The 23,201-nt window shown below is 45.2% G+C and overlaps 4 protein-coding genes across 9 annotated transcripts; 1 reads left to right on the forward strand and 3 right to left on the reverse strand.

Moving 5' to 3' along the window:
* Nucleotides 1-168: 168 nt before the first annotated feature.
* LOC4336193 (BTB/POZ and TAZ domain-containing protein 1) lies at nt 169-2,356 on the forward strand. 2 transcript variants are annotated; one of them, XM_015781532.3, is made up of 4 exons: nt 169-465; nt 549-682; nt 782-1,423; nt 1,827-2,356. In XM_015781532.3, exons 1-4 carry the CDS (start codon nt 439-441, stop codon nt 2,011-2,013), a joined length of 990 nt encoding a protein of 329 aa, XP_015637018.1. In that variant the 5' UTR covers nt 169-438; the 3' UTR covers nt 2,014-2,356. The 2 variants fall into 2 exon arrangements, with proteins under 2 accessions (XP_015637018.1, XP_015637017.1); XM_015781531.3 differs by having other exon boundaries at nt 169-433.
* Nucleotides 2,357-9,688: 7,332 nt separating this feature from the next.
* Nucleotides 9,689-11,089, reverse strand: LOC9271760 (uncharacterized). 2 transcript variants are annotated; one of them, XM_026024660.2, is made up of 3 exons: nt 10,775-11,089; nt 10,430-10,579; nt 9,689-10,297 (listed from the first exon to the last, which is right to left on the reverse strand). In XM_026024660.2, exons 2-3 carry the CDS (start codon nt 10,521-10,523, stop codon nt 10,173-10,175), a joined length of 219 nt encoding a protein of 72 aa, XP_025880445.1. In that variant the 5' UTR covers nt 10,524-10,579; nt 10,775-11,089; the 3' UTR covers nt 9,689-10,172. The 2 variants fall into 2 exon arrangements, with proteins under 2 accessions (XP_025880445.1, XP_025880444.1); XM_026024659.2 differs by lacking the exon at nt 10,775-11,089 and having other exon boundaries at nt 10,430-10,760.
* Nucleotides 11,090-13,739: 2,650 nt separating this feature from the next.
* On the reverse strand, nt 13,740-17,480 carry LOC4336195 (mitochondrial inner membrane protease ATP23). Of its 3 annotated transcripts, none has more exons than XM_015779889.3 (5): nt 17,266-17,480; nt 17,029-17,153; nt 16,160-16,297; nt 15,954-16,037; nt 13,740-14,174 (listed from the first exon to the last, which is right to left on the reverse strand). In XM_015779889.3, exons 1-5 carry the CDS (start codon nt 17,399-17,401, stop codon nt 14,040-14,042), a joined length of 618 nt encoding a protein of 205 aa, XP_015635375.1. In that variant the 5' UTR covers nt 17,402-17,480; the 3' UTR covers nt 13,740-14,039. The 3 variants fall into 3 exon arrangements, with proteins under 3 accessions (XP_015635375.1, XP_015635374.1, XP_066165523.1); XM_015779888.3 differs by having other exon boundaries at nt 16,142-16,297; XM_066309426.1 differs by having other exon boundaries at nt 17,246-17,480.
* Nucleotides 17,481-18,180: 700 nt separating this feature from the next.
* Nucleotides 18,181-22,600, reverse strand: LOC4336196 (MA3 DOMAIN-CONTAINING TRANSLATION REGULATORY FACTOR 1). 2 transcript variants are annotated; one of them, XM_015779892.3, is made up of 4 exons: nt 22,490-22,600; nt 22,179-22,351; nt 20,426-20,517; nt 18,181-20,315 (listed from the first exon to the last, which is right to left on the reverse strand). In XM_015779892.3, the coding sequence occupies exons 2-4, from the start codon at nt 22,315-22,317 to the stop codon at nt 18,561-18,563; spliced, it is 1,986 nt and encodes a 661-aa protein (XP_015635378.1). In that variant the 5' UTR covers nt 22,318-22,351; nt 22,490-22,600; the 3' UTR covers nt 18,181-18,560. The 2 variants fall into 2 exon arrangements, with proteins under 2 accessions (XP_015635378.1, XP_015635377.1); XM_015779891.3 differs by having other exon boundaries at nt 20,426-20,520.
* Nucleotides 22,601-23,201: the final 601 nt, after the last annotated feature.

Here is a 23,201-nt window from a genome sequence, read left to right on the forward strand (position 1 = left end):
ACGTTCGCTGATAATATCTGACCTTCCATTCGAAATCGGACGGTCACCGCGTGAGAACGCGTCCGCTCTCGGCTAGCTGTGAACTGTGCGTACTACGGCCTCGTCGTCGGCCTTTCCCCGCGCCATCGATCCACGCCATTATATAGCTGTCGCTGAGCTTGAGACCTCGAGCTCTCATCATTATTCCCAGCTCAGATCATCGTTGCGAGACCGATCGATCGATCCATCTTGTTGTTGCGTTGCTCTGTTTGGTTTCCGTAGTAGATCGTTTCTTGGTTAGCCGGCCTGTTGAATTGTTAATCACGAGAATTTGGGTATTTTCTGATCGATGACGCAGTGGGCGGATCTGGACGCGCTCCGGCCGGCGGTGGCCGCCGACGTGCAGGTCGTCACGTCGGACGGGAAGAGCATCGCCGCCCATTCGTTCGTTCTTGTAAGATGGACTTCTGGTTCTTCTCTGTTCAGGTGGTGAATTCTGGATGGATCAGGGGTTCTTGACGACCTTGCATCGGGGCTGATGGTTTTCTGTTTTGGGGTTTGGTGTGAAGGGCACGGCGTCGCCGGTGCTGGAGCGGATGATCGAGCGGGCACGGCGGGGGTGGAACGCCGAGTGCACCATCCGCGTCCTCGGCGTCTCCTCCGACGCCGTCTTCGCCTTCCTCCAGTTGCTCTACGCTTCCAGGTGATTGGGAGAACACCCATTCCATCATTCGACGTCCATGGCTTTGATCGAGATCTGATGGTCTGACATGTTTGGGCGTGTGTACGTGCGGCCGCGCAGGGTGACGCCGGAGGACGAGGAGGTGGTGACCGCGCACGGGCCGCAGCTGCTGGCGCTGTCGCACGCGTACAGGATCGGGTGGCTGAAGCGCGCGGCGGAGGCGTCCGTGACGGCGCGGCTCACGCCGGAGCACGCGGTGGACATGCTGAAGCTCGCCAGGCTCTGCGACGCGCCGCGGCTGTACCTGCGGTGCGCGCGCCTCGCGGCCAAGGACTTCGCCGCCGTCGAGCGGTCCGAGGGCTGGCGCTTCGCGCGCCGCCACGACGCCGCGCTGGAGCTCGAGATCCTCCAGCTCCTCGAGGACGCCGACCAGCGGAGGGAGCGGTGGGCGCGGGAGAGGGCGTCCCGGGAGGCGTACCGCCAGCTCGGCGAGGCCATGGACTCCCTCGAGCACATCTTCTCCGACGACGGCTGCTCCTGCGCCGACGCCGACGCCGACGCCGACACCGACGCGCCGCCGTGCCGCGGCCTGCGCCTGCTGATGCGGCACTACGCGACGTGCGGCGCCCGCAAGGCCGCGCCGGGCGGCGGGTGCACGCGCTGCAAGCGCATGGTGCAGCTGTTCCGCCTCCACGCCTCCGTCTGCGACCGGGCGGCGCCGCACGACGACGGCGACCGCCCATGCCGCGTGCCGCTGTGCAGGTGAGACACGGACACATCATTTCACGTGGTAAACCGTAAACGCGCGGATTTTTACCGCAACAACTCCTCCCGAGATATTTGCGCACGAGTGTCGCGCGTCGCTACAAAACAGTACGGTGGTCAGTGAAAATGTCACGAGATCGCGAACCACGCCTGTTTCGTCGTCACGTCAGATGCCCCATATTCCACGGACGGAATTCACCCGTTCGTGCCGTGCCCACCAGCTTCCGTTCCCCACGACGGAGCTGGACTCGCTTTCGCGAAAACGACGCGATTGGGCCACGCCGCCAACGCCGCGAAAAAATCACCCATTTCCGCATCCAATCTCCACGCGAATATACTCCACTACTATCGAACATTAAAAATTCGTAACTAACGCATGGTTAAAAATTGATCTGTGCAGTCATTTCAAGGGCAAGATGCGGGCGGAGAAGGCGGACAAGACGTGGCGGCTGCTGGTGAAGAAGGTGACGAGGGCGAGGGCGATGTCGCGGCTGGCGGCGGGGCGCGAGCGCGAGGTGGTGCCGGAGGTGGTGGCCGCGTCGTGGGCGAGGTACAGCAGCAGCGGAGGGGCCGCCAGGTTGAGATGACCGTGAGAACTGTGTTACGTACACAGGGCCATGTGGATGGCGTGCGGGACCTTTTCGTGCGTGTTCCTCGCGTGCAATTTTTCGTCGTGGGAGGGAACACCGCGGAAAATGGCGTGCCATATGCCCCTGCTGCTGCCATGGGTGGGGTTGGTGGGCTCTCGTAGGAGTGTGACATAAGCCTGTGATGTCAGGAGGGGAATTGAAGGTGGTGCACGATTCGATTAGACAGTGTAGTGTCGGTGTTTCAAGCTTGTTGTAGCTGGAATGAACTCAAGCGGAACTCGTGTATTAAGTACTGTATTTGTGTTCCATCAAAGAAAATACTTTTTTTTGTCTGTTCAAAGATGCAAAGGACATGTACGTATATATAAAGGCGATCTATACATAGTGATGTTTGGACCTAGCTAGAGTTTACTACTACCTCCGTCCCAAAATAAGTACAGCCGTGGATATCCGTGCCTAACATTTGACAGTCCGTCTTTTTTAAAAAATTTATGAAAATTTGAAAATATTTAGTCACACAAAGTACTATTCATGTTTTATCATCTAATAGCAATAAAAATACTAATCATAAAAATTTTTCAAATAAGACGAACGGTCAAACGTTGAACGTGAATAGTGCAAAACTACACTTATTTTGGGACGGATGGAGTACCTAATATGGTCATATGGATCAAGTATAGATATATTTTATTATACGTAAGTTTACCTGTGTACTGGAAATCACAGGTTTGTACTTCCTCCGTTCTAAAATATAATAATTTTTAGCATAATCACAAGTTAACTTTGACTATTAATTGCAAAAAAAATAATAAAAAAATCATGTAAAATTGATGTTACTATATTTATCATTAAACAAACTATCAAAATATGCAACACTTTTTATTTAAAGCATTCTACTTTTATAGATACTAGCATGGTGGCTCGCGCGCAGATTGCACGGCTAGCATCATTTTATTTTCTCTCATATAATAGCATATATATTTTCTCATTATATAATTTTAAATTTTGCAAAAACTTTACAAAACTACTAATGTGTAATATTCATATTATATTTCATATACGTGTTAGTTATTAATTATTTTTAATATCAAATTTTAGTTATTTGTAAATTATATATATTCCTATATGTACTCTAGACTCGTCTTTTAATTTTTTTTTAATTTCTGAATTTTCTATAAATTGTATTTCCATATAGACTCTTTGTTCTTCTTCCAATACTATTTATTTTTATTTCTGAATTTTTATTATTTCTAATTGTATTTTTATGTGGACTCTAAACCCATCTTTCAATATTCTTTAATTTTTAATTTCAAATTTTAGTTACTTCTAAATTGTATTCCTATATTGACTTTAAACTCTTCTTCTCATGTTTTTCTTAATTTTGAATTTTAGTTATTTGTAAATTGTATTTTTATACGGACTCTAAAGTCTACTTTTAATTTTATTATGTTTATTCCAAATTTTAGTTAGTTTTAAATTCCTATATGGACTCTATACTCTACCTCTAATATTTCTTAATTTTTAATTCCAAATATTTATTTTTTTTCTTAATTGTATTTCTATATGGACTCTATACTCTACTTCTAATATTCCTTATTTTTAATTCTAAATTTCTATTATTTCCTAATTGTATTTCTATATGGACTCAATACTCTACTTCTAATATTCCTTATTTTTAATTCCGAATTTTAGTTATTTCCTAATTATATTTCTATATGGACTCTATACTCAACTTCTAATATTCCTTATTTTTAATTCCGAATTTCAGTTATTTCCTAATTGTATTTCTATATGGATTATAGTCTCCTCTTCTAATATTTCTTATTTTTTAATTCCGAATTTCAGTTATTTCCTAATTGTATTTCTATATGGACTCTAGTCTCGTCTTCTAATATTTCTTATTTTTTAATTCCGAATTTCAGTTATTTCCTAATTGTATTTCTATATAGATTCTAGTCTTTACCTCTAATATTCCTTATTTTTAATTTCAAATTTCAGTTATTTCCTAATTGTATTTCTATATGGACTCTATACTCTACTTCTAATATTCCTTATTTTTAATTTAGAATTTCAGTTATTTCCTAATTGTATTTCTATATGGACTCTAGTCTCCTTTTCTAATATTCCTTATTTTTTAATTCTGAATTTCAGCTATTTCTAAATTGTATTTCTATATGGACTCTGCTTTTTCTTTTTCTCTGATTAATATGAGAATTTCTAGGCCATAAGAGTGAACATGGAGGCTCATTTTTCTATTTCTTTAATAATATAATAGATGATTGTTGATCAAAGTAGTATCTTGTAGACCGTGTTAGAGTCCAAAAGTGCTTATATTTTGGAACGGATAAAGTATCCAACTGTGAACAAAGAAAAAGGGGCAAATGATGAATACTGGATTGGCATGTAGGGATGTGGGTGTTGCCAGTGCAGGTTTTGGCGCTTCAAGGGCTTGGCTGATATCTAAAGTGTGAGCTTGGTGTTGCTTTGCTTGGTTTGGCGGTGCATCCAATGATGTCGTGATCGCCATGGAGTCGGAGCTGCTGGGTCGTTGGGCGGCAAGCTCGGCAACGATGACACGTGCCTTGTGATGTCAACGTTGTGTGCCGCTTCTTCAATATCTCGACATCGATGTTCGCTGTTAGATTCCGCCTTTGTTTTCGTTGATAGTTTGGCTAGAGTTGTGTGGAGTTCCGTGTGCTGTGTGGATGTACCGGTCGCGGTTGAAGGACTTGGCGAGTCTCTACTCGTTGAGAGGTTATTTTTTTCTTTTTCTATAGCTTGTCTGGGTTTTTACTCATGCTTGATGAAATATAATTGTCAGTTCTCCTATCGGTTTAGTTTTTTAAAAAAGAGTAAATTACGTTGACGGTACAAGAACTTGGTAGGTGGGTGCGAGTAGGTGCAAAAACTTGAAAACCGAGCGTAGCGGTACAATAACTTGGCTAGGTGGGTGCGCTCATGGTGCAAAAGTTGCCACGCCATTGTTTGGTAGAAAGATTGCAAAGATCTAGAGGTCCCGCCGCCGCCCACCGCGGCGTCGACGGAGCAGCCTGAGGCCACCGAGCAGGCGACCTCAACATCCTACGGGTTCGGCAACACCGGCGGCGCCATGACCATCGCCGCATCCGCTGCTAGCTCCTTCCTTCCACATTCGCTGGGCGCAGATCGAGTCTCTGCAATATCAAGTCCCTGTCTCCAACCTTGTGGCTAGTACCATTAGATCACTTCATTGCATTGTAATAACAAATAACAGGATATTCAAGTGAAAGACCAAAATAATGCAGCCATCGTACAGATCAATGAGACCTTAACTTTGCAATCATCCATCAATTGAACGAAAAATTGAAATCTACAACCATTGGCAAGTGATTTACCATAACAAGGAGCAGATGCTCCAAGAACTCGGCGAGTCGGAGCCATCCCAAAGCTTGAGGCAATCACGTCGACAATAGCAGTTTGTGGACTTGAATTGGTTTGGTTATTGGTTTAGGGCTTGAACTAGTGTGGCACACTGAGCCCTTGTCGCTGCCGCGATGTAGTTGCACGGTTTCCCTCGTTGTCGTCGCCACCGCCGCTGCGTCCCACCAGCGCAACCACCTCTCGATCAGGATCACGTCAAGAAAGATGAAAGGAGATATGTGTACGTCAAGAAATCATATTAGGTGTTTTTCTATAAAATGAAATAGTTCTTTTGCATCAAAGCCGATGCGGCAATTGTGCTAAGGTGGAATAGTAACGTGGCAATTTTTGTTTACGTAGCAACTTTTGCACCATGAGCGCACCCATCTAGCCAAGTTATTATACCGCTACGCTCGGTTTTCAAGTTTTTACACCTAATCGCAGCCAGCTGCCAAGTTTTTATACCATCAACACAATTTACTTAAAAAAAAATACTGCTGTTGGTGCTGCTGGCTGCTATGCAGCAACCGACCAGGAGCGACATGAACGGCCGCAGACGGCCCAGCGGGAAGGAGAAGGAAGCCAACCAGCACTACCGAACAGTCTCTATTTTCAATAGACTACTTGCTACTTTATGGTGAGCCGGAAAAATAACCAAGGGAAATGACTTTACAATAGAAAATGGTAGGCGATGCTAAAGCGCGGATAAATATTCCATCATCCTAGAGAAAAAAAAACTCCAATCCTTCATTAGCAGTTTGGCACCATTGCTTGGGCCGGGTTAGCATCTGCCCGACATATTGCGGAAGGCCGGAAGCCCATCCACATTAATATAGCACATTTAAGCTTTCCTGGGGGAATAAGTTCTCTTTACGTCCCTTATCTTGAAGCTCAGTTCGAATTTTGCCACTAAACCGTAATACCAGATATAACGCCCTCAAATAACAATGTATGGGAGATCCCATGGTAATATAGCTGCTGGTTTCATCCGATGTGACTAGTTGATCGGAGTCAACAACACCAAGTCATCATGGGACCCATGTGGAGGCAGTGGGCCCTACATTTCAGGGTCCCTTATATCTCTCTCCCTACCCTCTGTTTCCCATCTCACTAGGGCGGCGGGTGGTAGGAAGGATGGCGGCCGGCGAGGAGAAGCTAGCTTGACAAAGGAGCACACACGAAGGCCGGTGAAGAGGGGGAGCATTAGGATGGAACAACGCCGAGGTGACGGACATGCCGGTGAAGTCTGTCTCCGGAGAAACTCCATCGAGCTCGAGCTCACTAGATGTGTTGCTCCATCTTCGCCAAGATCCGCAATCTCCAAGCCAGAGTGGCGCCATGTGCCAATCCTCCCCTCTCTCGTCGATTATGAGGAGAAGCGATGGTGGTGGCTATCGACTACGGCCTCCCCGTCCCACGGACCCCGACAAACGACAGCGGCAAGGCAAACAAGAAGGAAGGCGAGGCCCGGGGCAGCAAGGAGAGGGGAAGGCAACGCCGTGCTCCCAGGGCCTCCCTGCTCTCTTCCCCTCCGCCGTTGCCGCCACGGCGGTGGCTTGGGCATCCCCGACCTCTACCATGAATTCTATATTCCCTCTTTCGTCTCCTTTTTTTCTCGTACCACCATTGGCCACGGCTGCTGCATCTGAGCCGCCGCTGTCTTCTCTGTCTCAAGGGTGCCTCTTCTTCTCTATCGAGGGCCACAGAGTGTGGATGACAAGCTTAGCCATCCCGCTCCACACCGCCATCGTTTTGTAGTGAGAGAAATTGCGGGAGAGAGAACACAAGCTGGAGGGAGATGGGAAGAAAGGGGAGAGAGGTGAAAGAAGACTGGGTTGCTGAAATATGGGTCTTATACTGACTCAATCATCACGTTAGCTAAAATTGAAGACTATATTGCCTTTAGCCAAAATTATAAGAAAAAGGATATCTTATATTTAGTATTGTCTCATGATAAAATTTGAACTGGACGTCAAGACGAGGAACCTGGAGTGAACTTATTACACTCAAGAGGAATGCTCCAAGAAACCCATGAAGCGGAACCGCAGATTGGCCGGAGCGGCCTTGCTGGCCCAAACGCTCGTCACCGTCGACAACCTCGTGCGGCTAACCTCCAACTTGCCGCGAGCAACACTCGCATCGGTCCGGTCCCCGCTTCGCAAGCCCCAAAGCTCGGCGGCCACCGATTTTTCTCCCCCCACCGTCTCCATGCACGCTCACACATGAAGAACCGAGGAACGGCACGCAGGCAAGGGGCATCTCTAGGGGCGCGGGGGCGCGACGAGACCGATGGCCACAGCACCGCACCCACCGGTGGGCGTCGCGCCGAGCACGCACGCACGCACGCACGCCTCGTGTCGAGGGCTCGCCCCGATCTCGATCCCGAGCAAGGACAAGGTACGCGCGCTCCTCGGTCGCGCGTGTCACACAACCCGCGAGGGGGCCACACACACACACGGAGTACGTGCCTCGGCCGAACCACCCGCTGCTTGCTGCATCCCGTCCCGTGCGTTCCGTGGTCCTCCTCCGTGTCGCGCCGACTCCGGGGTAGCAGTAAAGATTCTCTTCTAACCGCGCGCCGCCTGTACGTGCATATATGCACGGTCCCCGTCTGCTCTCTCCAACTCCCAACTCCCAAGTCGGCCTAGCGTTCCACCGCTCTGCACGGCAGGATGGCAGCTAGGCTCTGGCCCGTAAGTAAAACTGTAGTATGCGTAGCTTGTTGCTGCGAAATGGCATGGCGCCAAGTCGCGAACAAACGCGTCCAAATTGGAGGAGTAATTAAAGTAGACACACTATATGTTTCAGTGCGCCGTATCATTTTCTCCGGGACTTTTCAGCTTTACTGCCGCGCTCCTATCACAATAGCCCGGCAAATCCTGTGATTGCCCCCGGCGCATATAATTGCCTTTTACACGTCGTGACCTGCATTCCTGCAGCAAAGACACAGGCAAAACGTACGTACGTGCTGCACTTCACCTCCGAACTGGGCTGTTGCTAGAGCTAGTGTATTCTGGGGGCGTCGCTTGCCTGAAAGAAAGACACAGTTGTGGCGACCGGCGCCGTACTATACAGCGAACGTCTGAACTCTGAACATTTCTGAAGGAGAACAGAAAAAAAAAAAACAGCGTTTCCGAAGCAGCCGTGCCGGAGGTCAAAGCTGAGCGAGCACACAACCGGTGGTCAAAAGCCCAATCGCCGTTCTGCTGGACTCTTGTTTAGTTTCCACAAAGCCCTAGATGATCCCCATGTGATCTCTGCTTTTCATCGGTGCTAACAACCATTTTTATGTTAAGTTACTGCGCGCGGCAGTAAGAGTTATGACTTGGTGTGAAACTGTGAATCTGAGCACAAGTATTTACACGGTGATTTCGTGGTAAATTCAGTGCAAAGTAGTGGGAAGAGAGCCAAGTGATCGCTCCTCCGATCCTTTTTTGAGCTGCCATTAGGCCGTTTTTTCTGGTACTAGAAGGATGTCTCAGCTTTTAATCTTAAAAGGAGATTTGCATAATTGATCTAAGAGCAAGTTTAATAGTATAGCCAACTATTAGCTTCAATTTATCTATAGCTAATCTAATAGCTCATTCATACAATAGTTACATACTACAGTATTAATACCTGGTCCTACCTGTCATACACACATTGTGTTTTGGAGTCCGTACTACAGCTGATTACAAATCTGTAGCCCGCTGCTCTTCTCTCCCCCTCATTTATCTTCTTAAAATATGTTTGTAGCTGGCTTATAGTCTGCTATTGTACCTGCTCTAATGTTGAAATGACTTCAATACGCTGACAAGTGATTAACTACAAATTAAGTAGTGAATGGTCTTCTTTATGTGCCAAAGTATAGCACAAAAAGAAAACACGTCTTCATGCTAAGTTTGAATCGTGCGAAGTTTGAATGGTGAACTAGTAGTTCTTAAAGAACAAACACGTTAATTCTGCTTCAACTTCGGAAAGAATCTGAATGTAATTGTACTCAAATCAACTAATCAAGCGAAGTCTTGTAGACTGTAATGCTAGCCTACAGCTCTCATGTCACCTATCACATTTGCCAACATGTCATCTTCGTCAAGGATCCCAAAAGTAGTAATTCTCAAGAAAAACAGTTTTTTAACGAAACATATCGGTTTTACTTTACAGTGGTCATCTCAACTCTCAAGTTTTCAAAACAGGGGACAGGCCATTGAAAAAATAAATAAATATTAACTTCCAAAACCTGAAAAAGAAAATGCTTGATAAATGAGCTGATCATCCAAGTGCAAAGTAGACATAAATGATCCTTCAGTATACTTCTTCCATTATGGTTGACAAGCTCAATACATATGAATTTCCATGCCTGAAACTTCAGGCTGCTATCAGATGCTGCCATTTCAGTTACAGAAGAAGCAGATAAACTACAAGTTCTTCACAACTTCTTACAAAAATGTGACGAAAACTAAGCATTAGCACTACTTCTTGCTACTACTAGTATTGCTGCGTATATATATATCCAAATAATAACATTTGGTCAGGGGGGCAAAATTTGCTTGCACACGTCCGTGCACGCTGCTGGAGACATAGGTACAAGGACAGAATCACAGAAGTTAACGAAAAAGAAAAAGAGAACACATGATGGATCGATCAGCTTCTCCTAGCATCACGCTTCAGTAGATGTTGTTTGCTGCTGCTGCTGCTGCTGGGACATGGAGATGTAAGCAGAGCTGAAAGTCTCATGGTTTCTCATGCTATCTCTAATCAGGGCTGGTTTAGCTGAATCAGTTGTGTATCGGCCTCCGCCTCCTCACTGAGCTATAGTCCATGGTCATGAACGACCTCATCTGCGTCCTCTCCTCCTCCCACTGCTCCCCGTGCTGCTTTCTGTCATGCAGCCTGATGGCACCTGCTCGATCAATCCACAAAGAACAAAGATTTGTTTTATTTTTCAGAACTCAACAATCTTTCAAGTTCTAACACTAGGATGAACAAGTGATAGATTAAGATAACTGATCATGTTGATCAGAAAACGACTTACCGACACCTGCCTGCTGCTGAAGTGATGAGCTGAAGATCAGCAAGAACACCAACGCAACCAGCCTCACAATCCCTGAAGCTGGTAATAACCTCATGATAGCTGCCTTCAGTTAATCTTCAGTGATCACCTGTGCCAACCTCTCACCTCCTCCTGCATCCGTATGCAACTGAGTATATATAGAGCAAGGCTCCAAGCTAGTGATCGCTATTCAGTTCAGCTAGCTAGTCAAGGGCAATGGAGAGCAGACAGCTCGTAAGTCAAATTAAGGACACACACAGAGAGAGATATATATATCGCTAGTAGCTGCAGGTACAGAGAGAGAGAGAGCTCGTGTAGATTTATTACCTCCATCCTGTCCCCCTCGCTGGGCTTGTGGCATCGGGAGAACGACGCATCCCATGACCCATGGGGGAAGAATCTATAAGCATTGGCTGCTTGCCATGGCTTTCCTGGGGACGAGAGCTCGTCGAGCTAGTTTAATGGCGCCTCTCATGTGAGCGCCACTCGCCCCAGTGAAAAAAACCACATGGCACTAGTCTAAATGAGTCCCCTGGCACGCTCGCGAATTCCGAAGCAGAGATTAATATGTGGTTTAGTAGTGACTAGTGGGGTGATGAGGGATTTGGTTTTGAATTCGCAAAAGGTATCAGTAGGCCATGACTAGTCGAGCAACTATGCAATCGATCATTCTACTAATATGATCGATAATAGAATGAGATACGAGTTATTCCCAAGCAGAAGCAATTATACCCCCTTAATTCTATTACTAGTAATCAAAATGGTATTATAAATATATACGGTCTATAGGATAGGAAAAAGGTACTCCTAGAAGGTTAGATCACTAGTCGAGACCACCGTAAAAACTACTCCCTCCGTTTCAGATTATAAGATATTTTAACTTTGATCAAAGTCAAACTGCTTCAAATTTGACTAAGTTTATAAAAAAATAGTAATATTTTCGACTCAAGATAAATTTATTATAATAATATATTTAATTATTAATTTAATAAAACTAATTTAGTAATACTAATGTAGTAATGTAAATATTACTATATTTATCTATAAACTTAGTCGAACTTAAAACAGTTTAACTTTGACCAAAGTCAAAATATCTTATAACCTGAAACAAAGGGAGTATTATCGTTTAATTTAGTACTCCCTTCATCTACTTTTGATAGTCATATTTTCAAACCTGAAAATTTTATTTTTGATAGACATATTTCAATCCAACTACCTATCATTTTAATGACTTTATCGGATTTAATGCATAACTCTCCATTCTTCCACACATGATTGGCTACATGGGCATCGAGAAATGTAAATATTAATGAATCGCTTGTTTATGAGGAATGACTAGTAGCATGTTTAAATAGATGATAAGTAGAATTGCTTATCCTTGATCTGTGTGCCATGAAGAAATATAACTATCAAAAGTAGTTGGAGGGAGTACTTGCTAGCTAGCACATTCATTGTTCTAGCTACTTCAGTTAGCCTCATGGCCTCTTGAGTGTAGGTTAATTGCTGCTTGGATTTGCTCAAGATTCGCCATTCCAGTGTCATGCAACTCTGGTATATAAATCGCAATGCCATTAGATTGAATGATTGATGTATACCTAGCTAGCTGCTAGTTGTGAGCACTTAGAGCAGGTACAATAGTAGGCTATAAGCCAGTTGTAAATATATTTTAATGAGATAAATGAGGTGAGAGAAGAGCAGCGGGATATAGATTTATAGTCAGCTGTAGCACGGACTCTAAGACGCAGTGTGTGTATGACAGTTGGGACCAGTTATTAATAGTGTAGTAAGTAACTATTGAATGAATGAGCTACTAGATTGGCTATAGATGAATTGGAGATAGTAGTTAACTACACTATTAAATTTGCTCTTAGGTTGGTTGTCCTGAGAGCTGTTTTTAAGCTGAAAAAGGAGGGTGTGCTACTGCCTCCGGCGGCTGCTTTAAGTACCCTGATTGTTTGTGAAAGTAGATACAGTGGTGGTCAGGATAGATCATACCTTGATCCTGTTCTTTTCTATCGGAACAAACGTTTTGGGATACGTTTTGCTTACCCTTTTCTTTCTTTTTTGAAGCTTGTCGTCAGTATCGGTATGCATAGACAGCTTCGTGATGAATGCAACATCATTGGGTAGCTAGAGCTGCTGATAGGGTCATATATTCTACTTGAATTGGCCGTGCTGAAGTTGTCTTTAGTTGGAGCAGACATTTCGTTGCTGCCTGTGGATATGCTTTGCGAAAGTAGATGAGATAGCGATCGAGATTGTCAATTACATAATAGCATGATGATGCCGCGACCATTTCCTATATTATACTAGTGAAGTATTCGACATACTCCCTCCGTTTCACAATGTAAGTCATTCTAGCATTTCCCACATTTATACCGTTTCACAATGTAAGTCATTCTAGCATTTCCCACATTTATATATAAATGTGGGAAATGCTAGAATGACTTACATTGTGAAACGGAGGGAGTATATAACTAGCTCACCTCGACCATGCTAAACAAGAGCTGCATGCACATCAAGGCTAATGAAGATAATATGCATCTTAGGTGGTGTTTAGAAAGGAGGGACTAAACTCTAGTCCCTCTCACAAACCTGTTTGGTTGCTGCCCTGAGGAGAACTTGCCTGATGGAAGAGGAGCCCGAGCCTTGCCTGAACCTTGTTTGGTTGTTGCCCTGAGGGCCCTTTCCACCTGCCTAGCCTAATCCATCTCAGGTGTGCAATTAGCCTCGTCCAGGCGACCAAAATAGGTGGGCTGAGCTCCAGGCGGCAGCATCGGTTGATAATCACCGCCGTAATGCCTGCCGAGAATACGCGTTGATGCAAACCACCACCGCCTCCTTGCTGGATTCACCATCGTCGTAAGAAGAAACCTTTTTTTAGGGTTTCCAATCAGAAGGAATGATCTATAGATTAATGCTGTCTAATGGGAAGTGTTATAAACACTTTTTTACTCAAAGCACACTGTTTTGCGCCTACTAATTTTCCTCAGGCACGTTTAGTTTCAGGACTTCAACCAAACAGAACCTACTCAAGGATGCCCCATGGCCATCAGGCAACAGGCACCAAAATTTCAGGGAACTCTCAGGCGCCACTTTTGCTCAGGCAAGTAGCTCAGGGTAGAAACCAAACAGGCTTTAAAATTTTTGTGAGAGCCTCCTTCCCAAACACCACCTTACTTAAGTCACTGTACCTGGGCTAACATCGACCTACAAGAAGAAAAGTGGAAACAAAACAAGCGCAGTACGCATTTACACATGTTTTGAATTTCAGAAGAGAAGCAAAAACAGAAACACCTCGAACAAGACAGTAGCGTTTACCTCATGAAGAAGTAACCCATGGCACAAGTCTTTTCTAGGAGCTTATTATACTTTGTCCAACTATGTAATGCAAAAGATAATAGAATCATCATATGAGCTAATTCACTACAATGTTCATGAACTCGAGTCATGACTTATAGCCTAATACAGCTTTGCTCCAGCAAAAAAATAAGTTCTTTGCTTAACTACAATTGACTGAAGGGGAACAAAATTATCCCCAGCAGGGGTGCACAATCTTAATTCATGGCTTCTTGTAATGTTGCCAATAATATCATGGAGCCCTATCAAATGGGCGTGTATCATTGTAGCATATACTCCATACAGCCTCAACTGCATCTTTTGCAGCTGTCCCTGAACAGTGTGGGTTGTTCCTGAGAGACATCAGAGCCCGCCGTTTAACACATTCCTTCAGAAATGCAGAAAATGTCAGAACGTACATAAATTCATGTAGGGTTTAGCAAGTGTGCACATGTTACACACGTCGCTGAAAAAAAGGAGACTTATGCTCACTCAAATCAAGTTTACTTTAGAATTTCATAAGTTAACAACAGTATTGTTAGATTATCTTCAAATCATAGCAGTTAGGGACCATATTTCTTCTGGATATCCTACATTTAATCACATTAGAATTGTACAAGTTACTGGCTAAATGGCAAGCTCCTGATAATAGATCCATGGTCTCCCATTCTTGCTACCTCATTCTTAATACTAGTTTATATTGTTGCAAGTTCGCGCGACTAATACCTCCTTATCCGTTGAATGTGTGTTACATGTAGTTTGTAATAAGGTTAATACATGGGTTTCAAAAAATAGGAGAGATGTAAAAAAGGTCATGTCTATGGGGAACATAAACCATGGGTGGATGTAGAAAAGAAATAAAATGTATTGTAATTGTACATGATTATTTTCTTTTTCTTATGTTTTCTTCTTTCCTAATTTTTTTATTCTAAATTGTCATTTTGGACTCTAGGCACATTCGGCCTAGCTTCCTGGTCCAAGTCAAGGAGCTGTCGCCTGACTTGGCCCAGTTGGCCTGACCTAGGGCTGACAGCTGAACTTGTCCAGTCCCTCTCCCTCCCTCTCTTCCTAATAACATCGCACAACTCGCACCAGCTCTCATCACGCCGTTGCACTTTCCATGTCAGTTGCCTTGGGCCTCTTGGCTGGCCTCCGACAATGTCTCCGCGGCAGCTGTCCGCTGGAATCGCCGCCTCCTCTTTAGCTCGAGGTGTCATTGATGGACAGATCTGGCTAGGTGATGGCCGGGGTGGATCATCCCCAGCCTTTCACCACCTTTGAGTCTTCGGTATGCAACTCCGGCTTTCCAATTGGCTTTCCAATTGCTCCCTGGTTCCTGCTATTCTCTAATTGACTGGCTAGTGTGTTCTCCAATGAGGACAGCGGCGGCGTCCTGGATGGGTTGGTGGTGGGATGGCGTGAGGCCTGCGTGACTTTCTGTCCTTTCACACACCATTACCCGCAGTGCCATTACATCATCCTCTACATCACCATCTCCTTCTCGTCCTTCCCAACTCCGCCTTCTAGATCCCCAATTATGGATTTAGGTCCACAGTGGCGGGGGAGGCATGGGGTGGAAGCACTTAAGCAGCGGTGGAGTCGGAGAGCATAGAGGAGAAGCGATGTGGCATCGCCGAAGTCGGTCATTTTTTTTCCTTTTTCTTTTTCCCCCTTCTCAAACCCTCCTCGTGTCCCCTTTGCTTTACTATTTTTGTCTGATGGTTATCTTTTTCATCTCTTTATTTTTTCTTTTACTGAATTGTCTGATTTCTTCATTATGTGGATCAATCATGTGGCGTTTTGAGATTAATCTTTCACTTATAGAGATTTGGAACATCAAAATTAGGAGCAGCAAAAAATCTGGATGATGTCAATAGTAGCGTTGCTGACAAATGTAGCTTTAGAGTGATTATTGGTGATCCAAAGAGACTATGCACAATGCTTTGTACCTTTGAAATACACACATATTACAGTTAATTAGCTTCAAATACTCAGGTAACCATCGGAAACTCAAAACACGGCCAACAAACTCATACCATTGCAAGTTTCGTCTGAACTGGGTAGGCAAACATGTGAATGCACTTAACAACAGAAAAGGACACTAAACTAGATAAGGTTTCATGTTTGAAGACTCTGGCATAAGCTCAATTACAGTGAAAATACTTACTTGCTCATGCCCCCTCATCTTCATGAAGCCACGCAACAATTCACGTTTATAATGGCAGTCACCACTAAGGTGGTTAGCTCGAATCTAACAACAAAATGCACTGTCGATTATTACTGTAATAACTCGTAAGCGAGCATAAAATTTGTGCGTAACGTTAGCATACCAAATAGACAATAAGTAGAACTTACATGGTAAGAATTTATTACCTCGGAGCAAGCATGGTGAGCACAGTTCTTCCAATCCATGTCCTTGACAACACAATCATCATAGGCATGTATTAATTCGTGAATTAATAGCTGAGTTATCTCATCTTTATATCGTATTTCTTCACAGCAAACCGTTATCTGGACATAAACAGTTGCAATATTAGGAAAAGTCTTGTTGACAGATAACTTGAAATAGAACCTAGAGCAGATTTAAAGCCAATCATGAAAAAACAATGAAGACAAGAATTCTCTTTTTTACAAGGAATCTAGATTAGGAATAAATAACTATTGAGACCTAGGTTGCCACAATCAGGGTCAAGTGAGGATTCGGCCGATGTTCTACTAGTAAAAGAATACCATACTACATGGAGATAATGCTATGCTGGTACCGAAATTTTTGAGTGAACTGGTGTGTTAGTAACTGTTTAAGTAACACGGCAATCCAACTGATGAACCCATCGAAAACCCTAACAGGTTTTGATGAACAATAACCCACATCGATTACAGCAATCAGGGGCCTCGTTGTAACTGTTTTTAAAACGAGGTACAAATTTGAACCTAACATACTTGCATATTCAAAGATGAACTCCATCTAGCTACATAAAACAGCAGAGTATAGCGAACACTTTTTCAGTATTCCCAATACCAAACAACTGAAGAAAATATTAGTTCAACTTTAGACGCCTCCCCAACAACACGTATACACTCTCTCTCCCTAGCTCCAAACCTCCAATCATTTAGGCAATGCAGATCGCCAGAACAAAGTCCCATCAATTCCCACGCCTTTTCATCAGACGCCGCCCTCCCGCGATTCTTTGAAAAAGGATAATACGAAGTAAAAGGGAAGGAGAGGGGGAAGAGACGCATACCCCTATCCGGGAACCGTAGGAACCATTCTTATCGGCAGTCCCGCAGTTCCTCGCCGTGATCATCCCCGGCGGCATCGGGCAGCCGGCCTTATCCATCCGCTCCATCAGGAACCGCACCGTCGGATCTGGATTCGTTCACGGCGCGGATGAGGAACTCTTGACAGGACAAAAAGAAGAAGAACAAAAATTGGAAGACATCGACGGCAAGCAAACACACATACGGCGGCGCGCTCGTACTTTTGAGAGACGACTTGATGCCGGCGACGCAGTCCTCGAACGGCATGCATCGGCTGGATTCGGAGCGCTCTGGGGCGGAGGCTGCCTCCACTCCGGTGGCCTCCGGCTCGCCGGTTCTTCCGCCCGTCCCGGCCATCGCTCACTGGCTCGCTCCGGCGGCGGCGCGGCGGCTCCGGGGAGGTGGGAGGTGGGGGTTTGGTTTGCTAGGTTTAGTCGCCTTCGGCCGGTATGTCCCGCGCCTTTCTGCCTCGTGATTCGTGCAGGCGGTAGGATCGCGCGGAGGGATGGATGGGCCGGAGAGTGTCTTGGGCCTTAGCTAGCACGGGCCCTTACTGTGTTTAGGCCCACCTAATTAGGTCCGATACTTCTCAGCTGGATGCTGCTGCAGTGTTCTGCTTGTTTTATCCCCCAGAGAACAGTTTTCTGACTCGTGTAAACACTCGTCTCAGTCGTCTCTAATACTCCCTCCTTCTCCTAAAATATACTACTTAGTACTTTACGAATTTAAACATACCCTTATCCAAACTTATAACAATATGAAATGTTCAATTCTAAATTAATATATTTTAGGACGGAGGAGGTAGCTCGAGGTGAAACAGTTCTTATTTGTACTGTGAGAATGAAATGGAATGCGATGTGTAATTGACAGGAGGAAGCAAATATGAATGTGATGTGTATAGGCAGAATCTTTCATCCAAGAGAAGTGCAGTATGGGTATACCTGTAATTTGTGCCATGCATGCTGACACCGATTTCAATGTCATCAAAGGCAGACAGTGCTGTCAACTGTCATCGTCTTTAATAGTATCCCCCTAAGCAGGCTAAACAAAAAAAAAAGATGGACTCTAATAGTATCCTCCTAAGCAGGCTAAACAAAACAAAAAAAAAGAGGATGGATATGTGGCAGATGATGATATATAAAAGTATCCTAGAGCAATTGAAATTTAAGCAGCAAAGATGGGCAAGCACATTCACAATGACGGAGCTTCAGAAGCTGGAAGCCCATCGCCAGCTAATTACAAAAATTCCACTGGTCATGAACAGCTCTATTGTTCATTGCATAGCATGTCATAACCTGAAACGATATGGTTATTCATAACTCTCCCAGGGCATAAACTCCCAAACCAAACCAATGATGAACACTACCTCAACAAGTACCAACACGGCCAACCAACCTATCATCCTCCGGTATACGGTAACACAACAAGTACACTAGGAACAGGAAAACTTTTGGTATGGTGCTAAAGACAGCAGGGGTGGAGATGTACATTGAGAAGATTCATCAAGTTTAACCGCCTAGGCGAAGGGTGGAAGCAGCCATCCACGTTCAGTTGCGAGATCCACATATGCTCCAAACTTCTCCTGTGCATTTGGGATGTCGAGGATCAGATCATCGAGGCCTTCCTTGACGCGAGTGAAGCCTAATGTCATCTGGTTGATTGTTATCAGCCCCTCACCGAAGCACTCCTGTAGCAGAGCCAAGATCCTTGCTTCATTCTCCTTCTCCATTGCCATAACAAGCGCTTTCTTCACCACTTCATGGTTGAAGAAGGGCATTCCAAGGTCACGGATGCATTGGCAAGCCTCCCCCAAGTCACCGCCAGTATTGTATTCTTCAAGGAGCTTTGCGATCTTGTCCTTCGCATCTTCTACAGCCCAGCCAGTGCCGCCACCCCAGCAACGCAGTATCCTCTCACCAGAGTGGCGAGCAGCAAGAAGGGCACGAGCCATCTGGACAGTTTGACTACCACTGCTGTTAGGGCGAAGCCTGTTACCGATCTCATCCAAATTCAGTGGAATCAGAACTTCATCAATAACTGCCCTGGCAAGGAAGAGGGCAAGTTCACTGGGAGCATCCACAATGTCGAGGGCAGTGTCTTCTGCTGACTGCAGGAGCAATATGAATCCCTTCATGATGTCATCAGTGGAGAAAAGTTCCAAGCTGAGTGAAGAAAGCAGGGCAGAAGCCATCTCCTTCTCCCTATTCTTTCTGTCCATAGCGAGGGTGATAAGCTTCTTGAGGAAGATAGGATTGTACTCTGGGGCAGAAAGCTCTTGAAGGCTTATAATGAGTTCTGGGACATCATCTGAGAGAAAATACTCTTGGATTATGTGTCCAGATTCTTCTTTGAAATGCTTGATCTTTTCACCACTTGCATTTCGCATATCTTCATTAGGGGCAGAAGATGTAGTGAATGAAGCATCAAGCCATCCTTCAGATGTAGCAGTCAGAACCAGCTTGTCAAAGAGAATCTTGGCAGAAGGAATATCAAGGCTCAGATCATCAATACTCTCTGCTAGCCGACAAAAACCCTTAGACATTTGATTAGAACTGATCAGGCAACCTGCAGTTGATTCCTTCAACAGCTTCAGGATTAATGGCTGTGATGACAGATTCTCCATGCTCAAGGTGAGAGCGCGTTTAACAACCTCATGATGGAAAAATGGAAGGCCCAGCTCCCTTATACACCTAAAAGCTTCATCAATATCTCCACTCTCAATATACTCCTTCAGAATATCCTGGATTCTCCTTTTCGCCTCTTCCACAGTAAAGTGAGTGCTCCCACCCCACTTGCGCTCAACTAGCTCAGCATGATGGGGGGCTGACAAGTAGCTTTTCTCAGAAACTTGCAGAACTTCAATACCTTTAGAAAATTCAGGAAGCAGTGCTCTGGCTCGAGTGAGGAAAACAGGAGGCAGTATTTCATCCACAACAGCACGAGCAACAAAAACAGACAAGACATCAATAGCATCCGGTATGTCGACAGATAGATCTTCTGTTGACTCAAGAAGCATCATAAAACCTTCACTCATCTTGGAAGAGCCTAGTAGATCCGCATACAACGCAGACAACAGAATTGACGCCATTTCTTTTTCTTTGTCATGACGATCCATTGCCATGGATATGAGCTTCTTGATAAAGTAACTGTGGAACTGATCAGATCCAAGACTCCTTAACTCAGAAGCTGCCAGTTCCACATCTCCTGTACTAAAGTACTCCTCAATTACAGGAACTAAAAGCCTTTTATAGTCATCTAATGTAGCAGGAACCTACAATACCAGTGAGTTATTGATAAATTAGTGTCAAACCAACAAAATAAATTAGTGCCAAACCAACAAAGAAAAAAAAAAGCAAAATTATAGGAGCAGCGAGATCAAACCTTATTGTTCCCATTAACTAGTTTGTTCGACATCTTAGATGGTACAGAATCTACATCCTCAAGGTTGTATTGTTCATTTTTCCCACCAGCACCTTCTAAAGCAGTATAAACAAAAACAACAAAATCAATATAGACTATAAGAGTCACGTGGTACAAGTAGTACCATAAATGAACAGCGTATGCCTTACAAAGATTAAGTACAATTATTGCGCTGATTACCCACTATGTAAAAGATCAAGAATAAAAAAAAATGAAATCTACGTTTCCTTCATTTTGTCCATAACATCAAGCAAGTCTACCAAGTGTTTCCTATTGTATCCAACACTAACAGCCTTCACAGGCCAAAACACCATGGCCCAACATACTGATAACCTTAAGACCTTAATAGATGTAAAATCATTCTCAACTCATACTGCAGCTACCAATAACTTGATGGCAATTTAGATGTCCACAATTCAGATTCCCAAGGCAGGGTTGTGTAATAATGAAGGATAAAGTCAACAACAGCTATGTATAACAGATGCCAAAGCAAGGACAGATATGCCCTACTAAAAACAAATTCTTCACACAATAAATAACTTCCTAAACAGCTATATTAAGGAAATAACCTGATTATTTGAGAACTAGACCACACATAATCATAGCAATGACACACAACCCAATCCAGTGTAAACCAGGTGCATATGGTTTGACTTTCTCAGTAAATGGCACATGATCATTTCTGCTAAAAATTAGAAAAAATGAGCTTGGTTGGAGGTTTGGAGCTTGTGCTTTAGGCAGCTTTAAAATGAATATTAAGCCCCTCTGAACAGATACACATAAATACTGACCAATCATGGCCTCGTATCATACTATATCGAAAGCGACAAATGCATGTTAATTGCATGGATTAAAAGCGTGGTAGGACCTAACTTTTCTGAGCCCATAAGGATTTGGATTCCAGGCAACTGAAATTATTAGAAACGGTCACCAACGGCCGGTTTTGGCAGCTTTAAACTCAAGCATAGCCCTTCCAATAACGTAACTACAATACCAACCAAACATGAGGTGCAAGGACAGTATTTGCGTCACCTAGATCGAAACCAGTAAATGGCTAAATGCGTGCGCAAACAAACATAGGAAAGCAGGAACTAGCTTCCAATAAAAACCGGTAAACGTCTTTTTTGGACATTTCACAACTTTGTCGGAATTTGATTTTCCACCTTATTGAAATTAGGGTTTCAGCGGTTACAGACAAGAACAGTACAACCTAGAACTGCTAGAAACAGTCACGGATATACCGACAAACAAACAGAGTTCAAATGAACGCCTTTTGCTCTTCCCGCCATTCCTACGCCTCTTGTTCTTCCCGCCATTCTAAACTGCACTACAGAGCCTACAATACTAAATAGCATAAGAAATACCAGTGTACTACTTCTTGTTGGCATGACTCCATGCCTGATGTCTCCATGGACATCAAACCCATCAACAGTTAGACACTCTTATTTACTAAACGCTGTGCTTCAAGCAGCCAAGCCTATCCATTAGCATGTATAGCATCTAACAACCCTAAAGACGAATCACATCCCTCACCTCTTGCTACGCACCATATCACCCTCTAGAGGCCATAACCTCAAGTAACCCTAAGAACAGTGAAACCAAACCTGCCCGGTCCGAATTCTCCAACGAAAATCTCACACCATGACATAATTCAGTGGTACAGAAAATGGATAAGACATGCACAGGCGCGCACACAGGGATCGAGCCCAGTCACCTCTCTTAGATGCGTGGTGGTGTGGGAGGTGGCGGACGGCGATCCCGCCGTCGGCCGGCGCGCCCCCGCCGGTGGCCACCCGCAGGTGCCCCTCCGCCAGCATCCTCGTCGGCGACCTCGCCCCCTCCTCCGCCGCCATCTCCCCCCCACCTATGCGGTCTCCTCCGCCCGCCCTGCAACACCACCACGCACGCCCACACCCTCAATCAATCAGATCACCACAGCCACAAAAACAAAAAACAAAAAAATTAAGCAAAACCAAAAACGAAGCATACGATGACGAATCGGACGGGATGAGCAGACGAACACACCTGTGGAGATCGGAGGCGGAGACGGCGAGCGCCGACGCGGATCTCAGGCGAGCGGTGCGGCCGCGCGGGGGCGAGGCGAAGAGAGAGGGGGGCCAACGCAACGGGGGACGCGAGCGGAGACGAGAAGGGAGAGTTTTTATTTTATCTTTTTTTTTTTGCCTCCCGTCTCTCTCACTTATTACTATCTGCCTCTAATTACTTTTACCGCGCTGTATTAAGCTAATCTTTTCCACCCATTTTTTTTCTCTATTTTCTTATTTCTCATCAAGCAGTAGCACTGTGTGAACTGAGAGATCGCTACGCGCACTTAAATACTCGCGGGATTAGAGACACCTCTTGTCCCTCGCGGGCCCACCTGTCAGTGGTGGTACGTCGGTGCCGTGTAGCGAGCGGGGGGTCGGTCGGGGAGTTGGTTTTGAGTAGACCGGGTGCATGGACCGGTGAGTGGATGGGCGCGTGGAACGGACGGCCCGCGCGAGGTGGGGCGGCGTATGGACGCGGTTCACGTAATCCAGGTGGAGAGAGCAACGGGGATGGACGGGCGTGAGGGGGCTGACGCGGCCACGTCGTCGTGTTCGGCCCACGTGGCACCCCTCCCAGATGGGGCGCACGTAGCGTAAAGGCGTCCGTCACCGCGACGGACGCATCCGGGCCGTCCGTTGGTGGGCAAAGCCGCTTTCTGCTGATTTTGTCCGTGAGCAAAACCGCCCCA

Source organism: Oryza sativa, chromosome 4 (genome assembly GCF_034140825.1).
Source record: "Oryza sativa Japonica Group chromosome 4, ASM3414082v1".
NCBI classification, from domain to species: domain Eukaryota; kingdom Viridiplantae; phylum Streptophyta; class Magnoliopsida; order Poales; family Poaceae; genus Oryza; species Oryza sativa.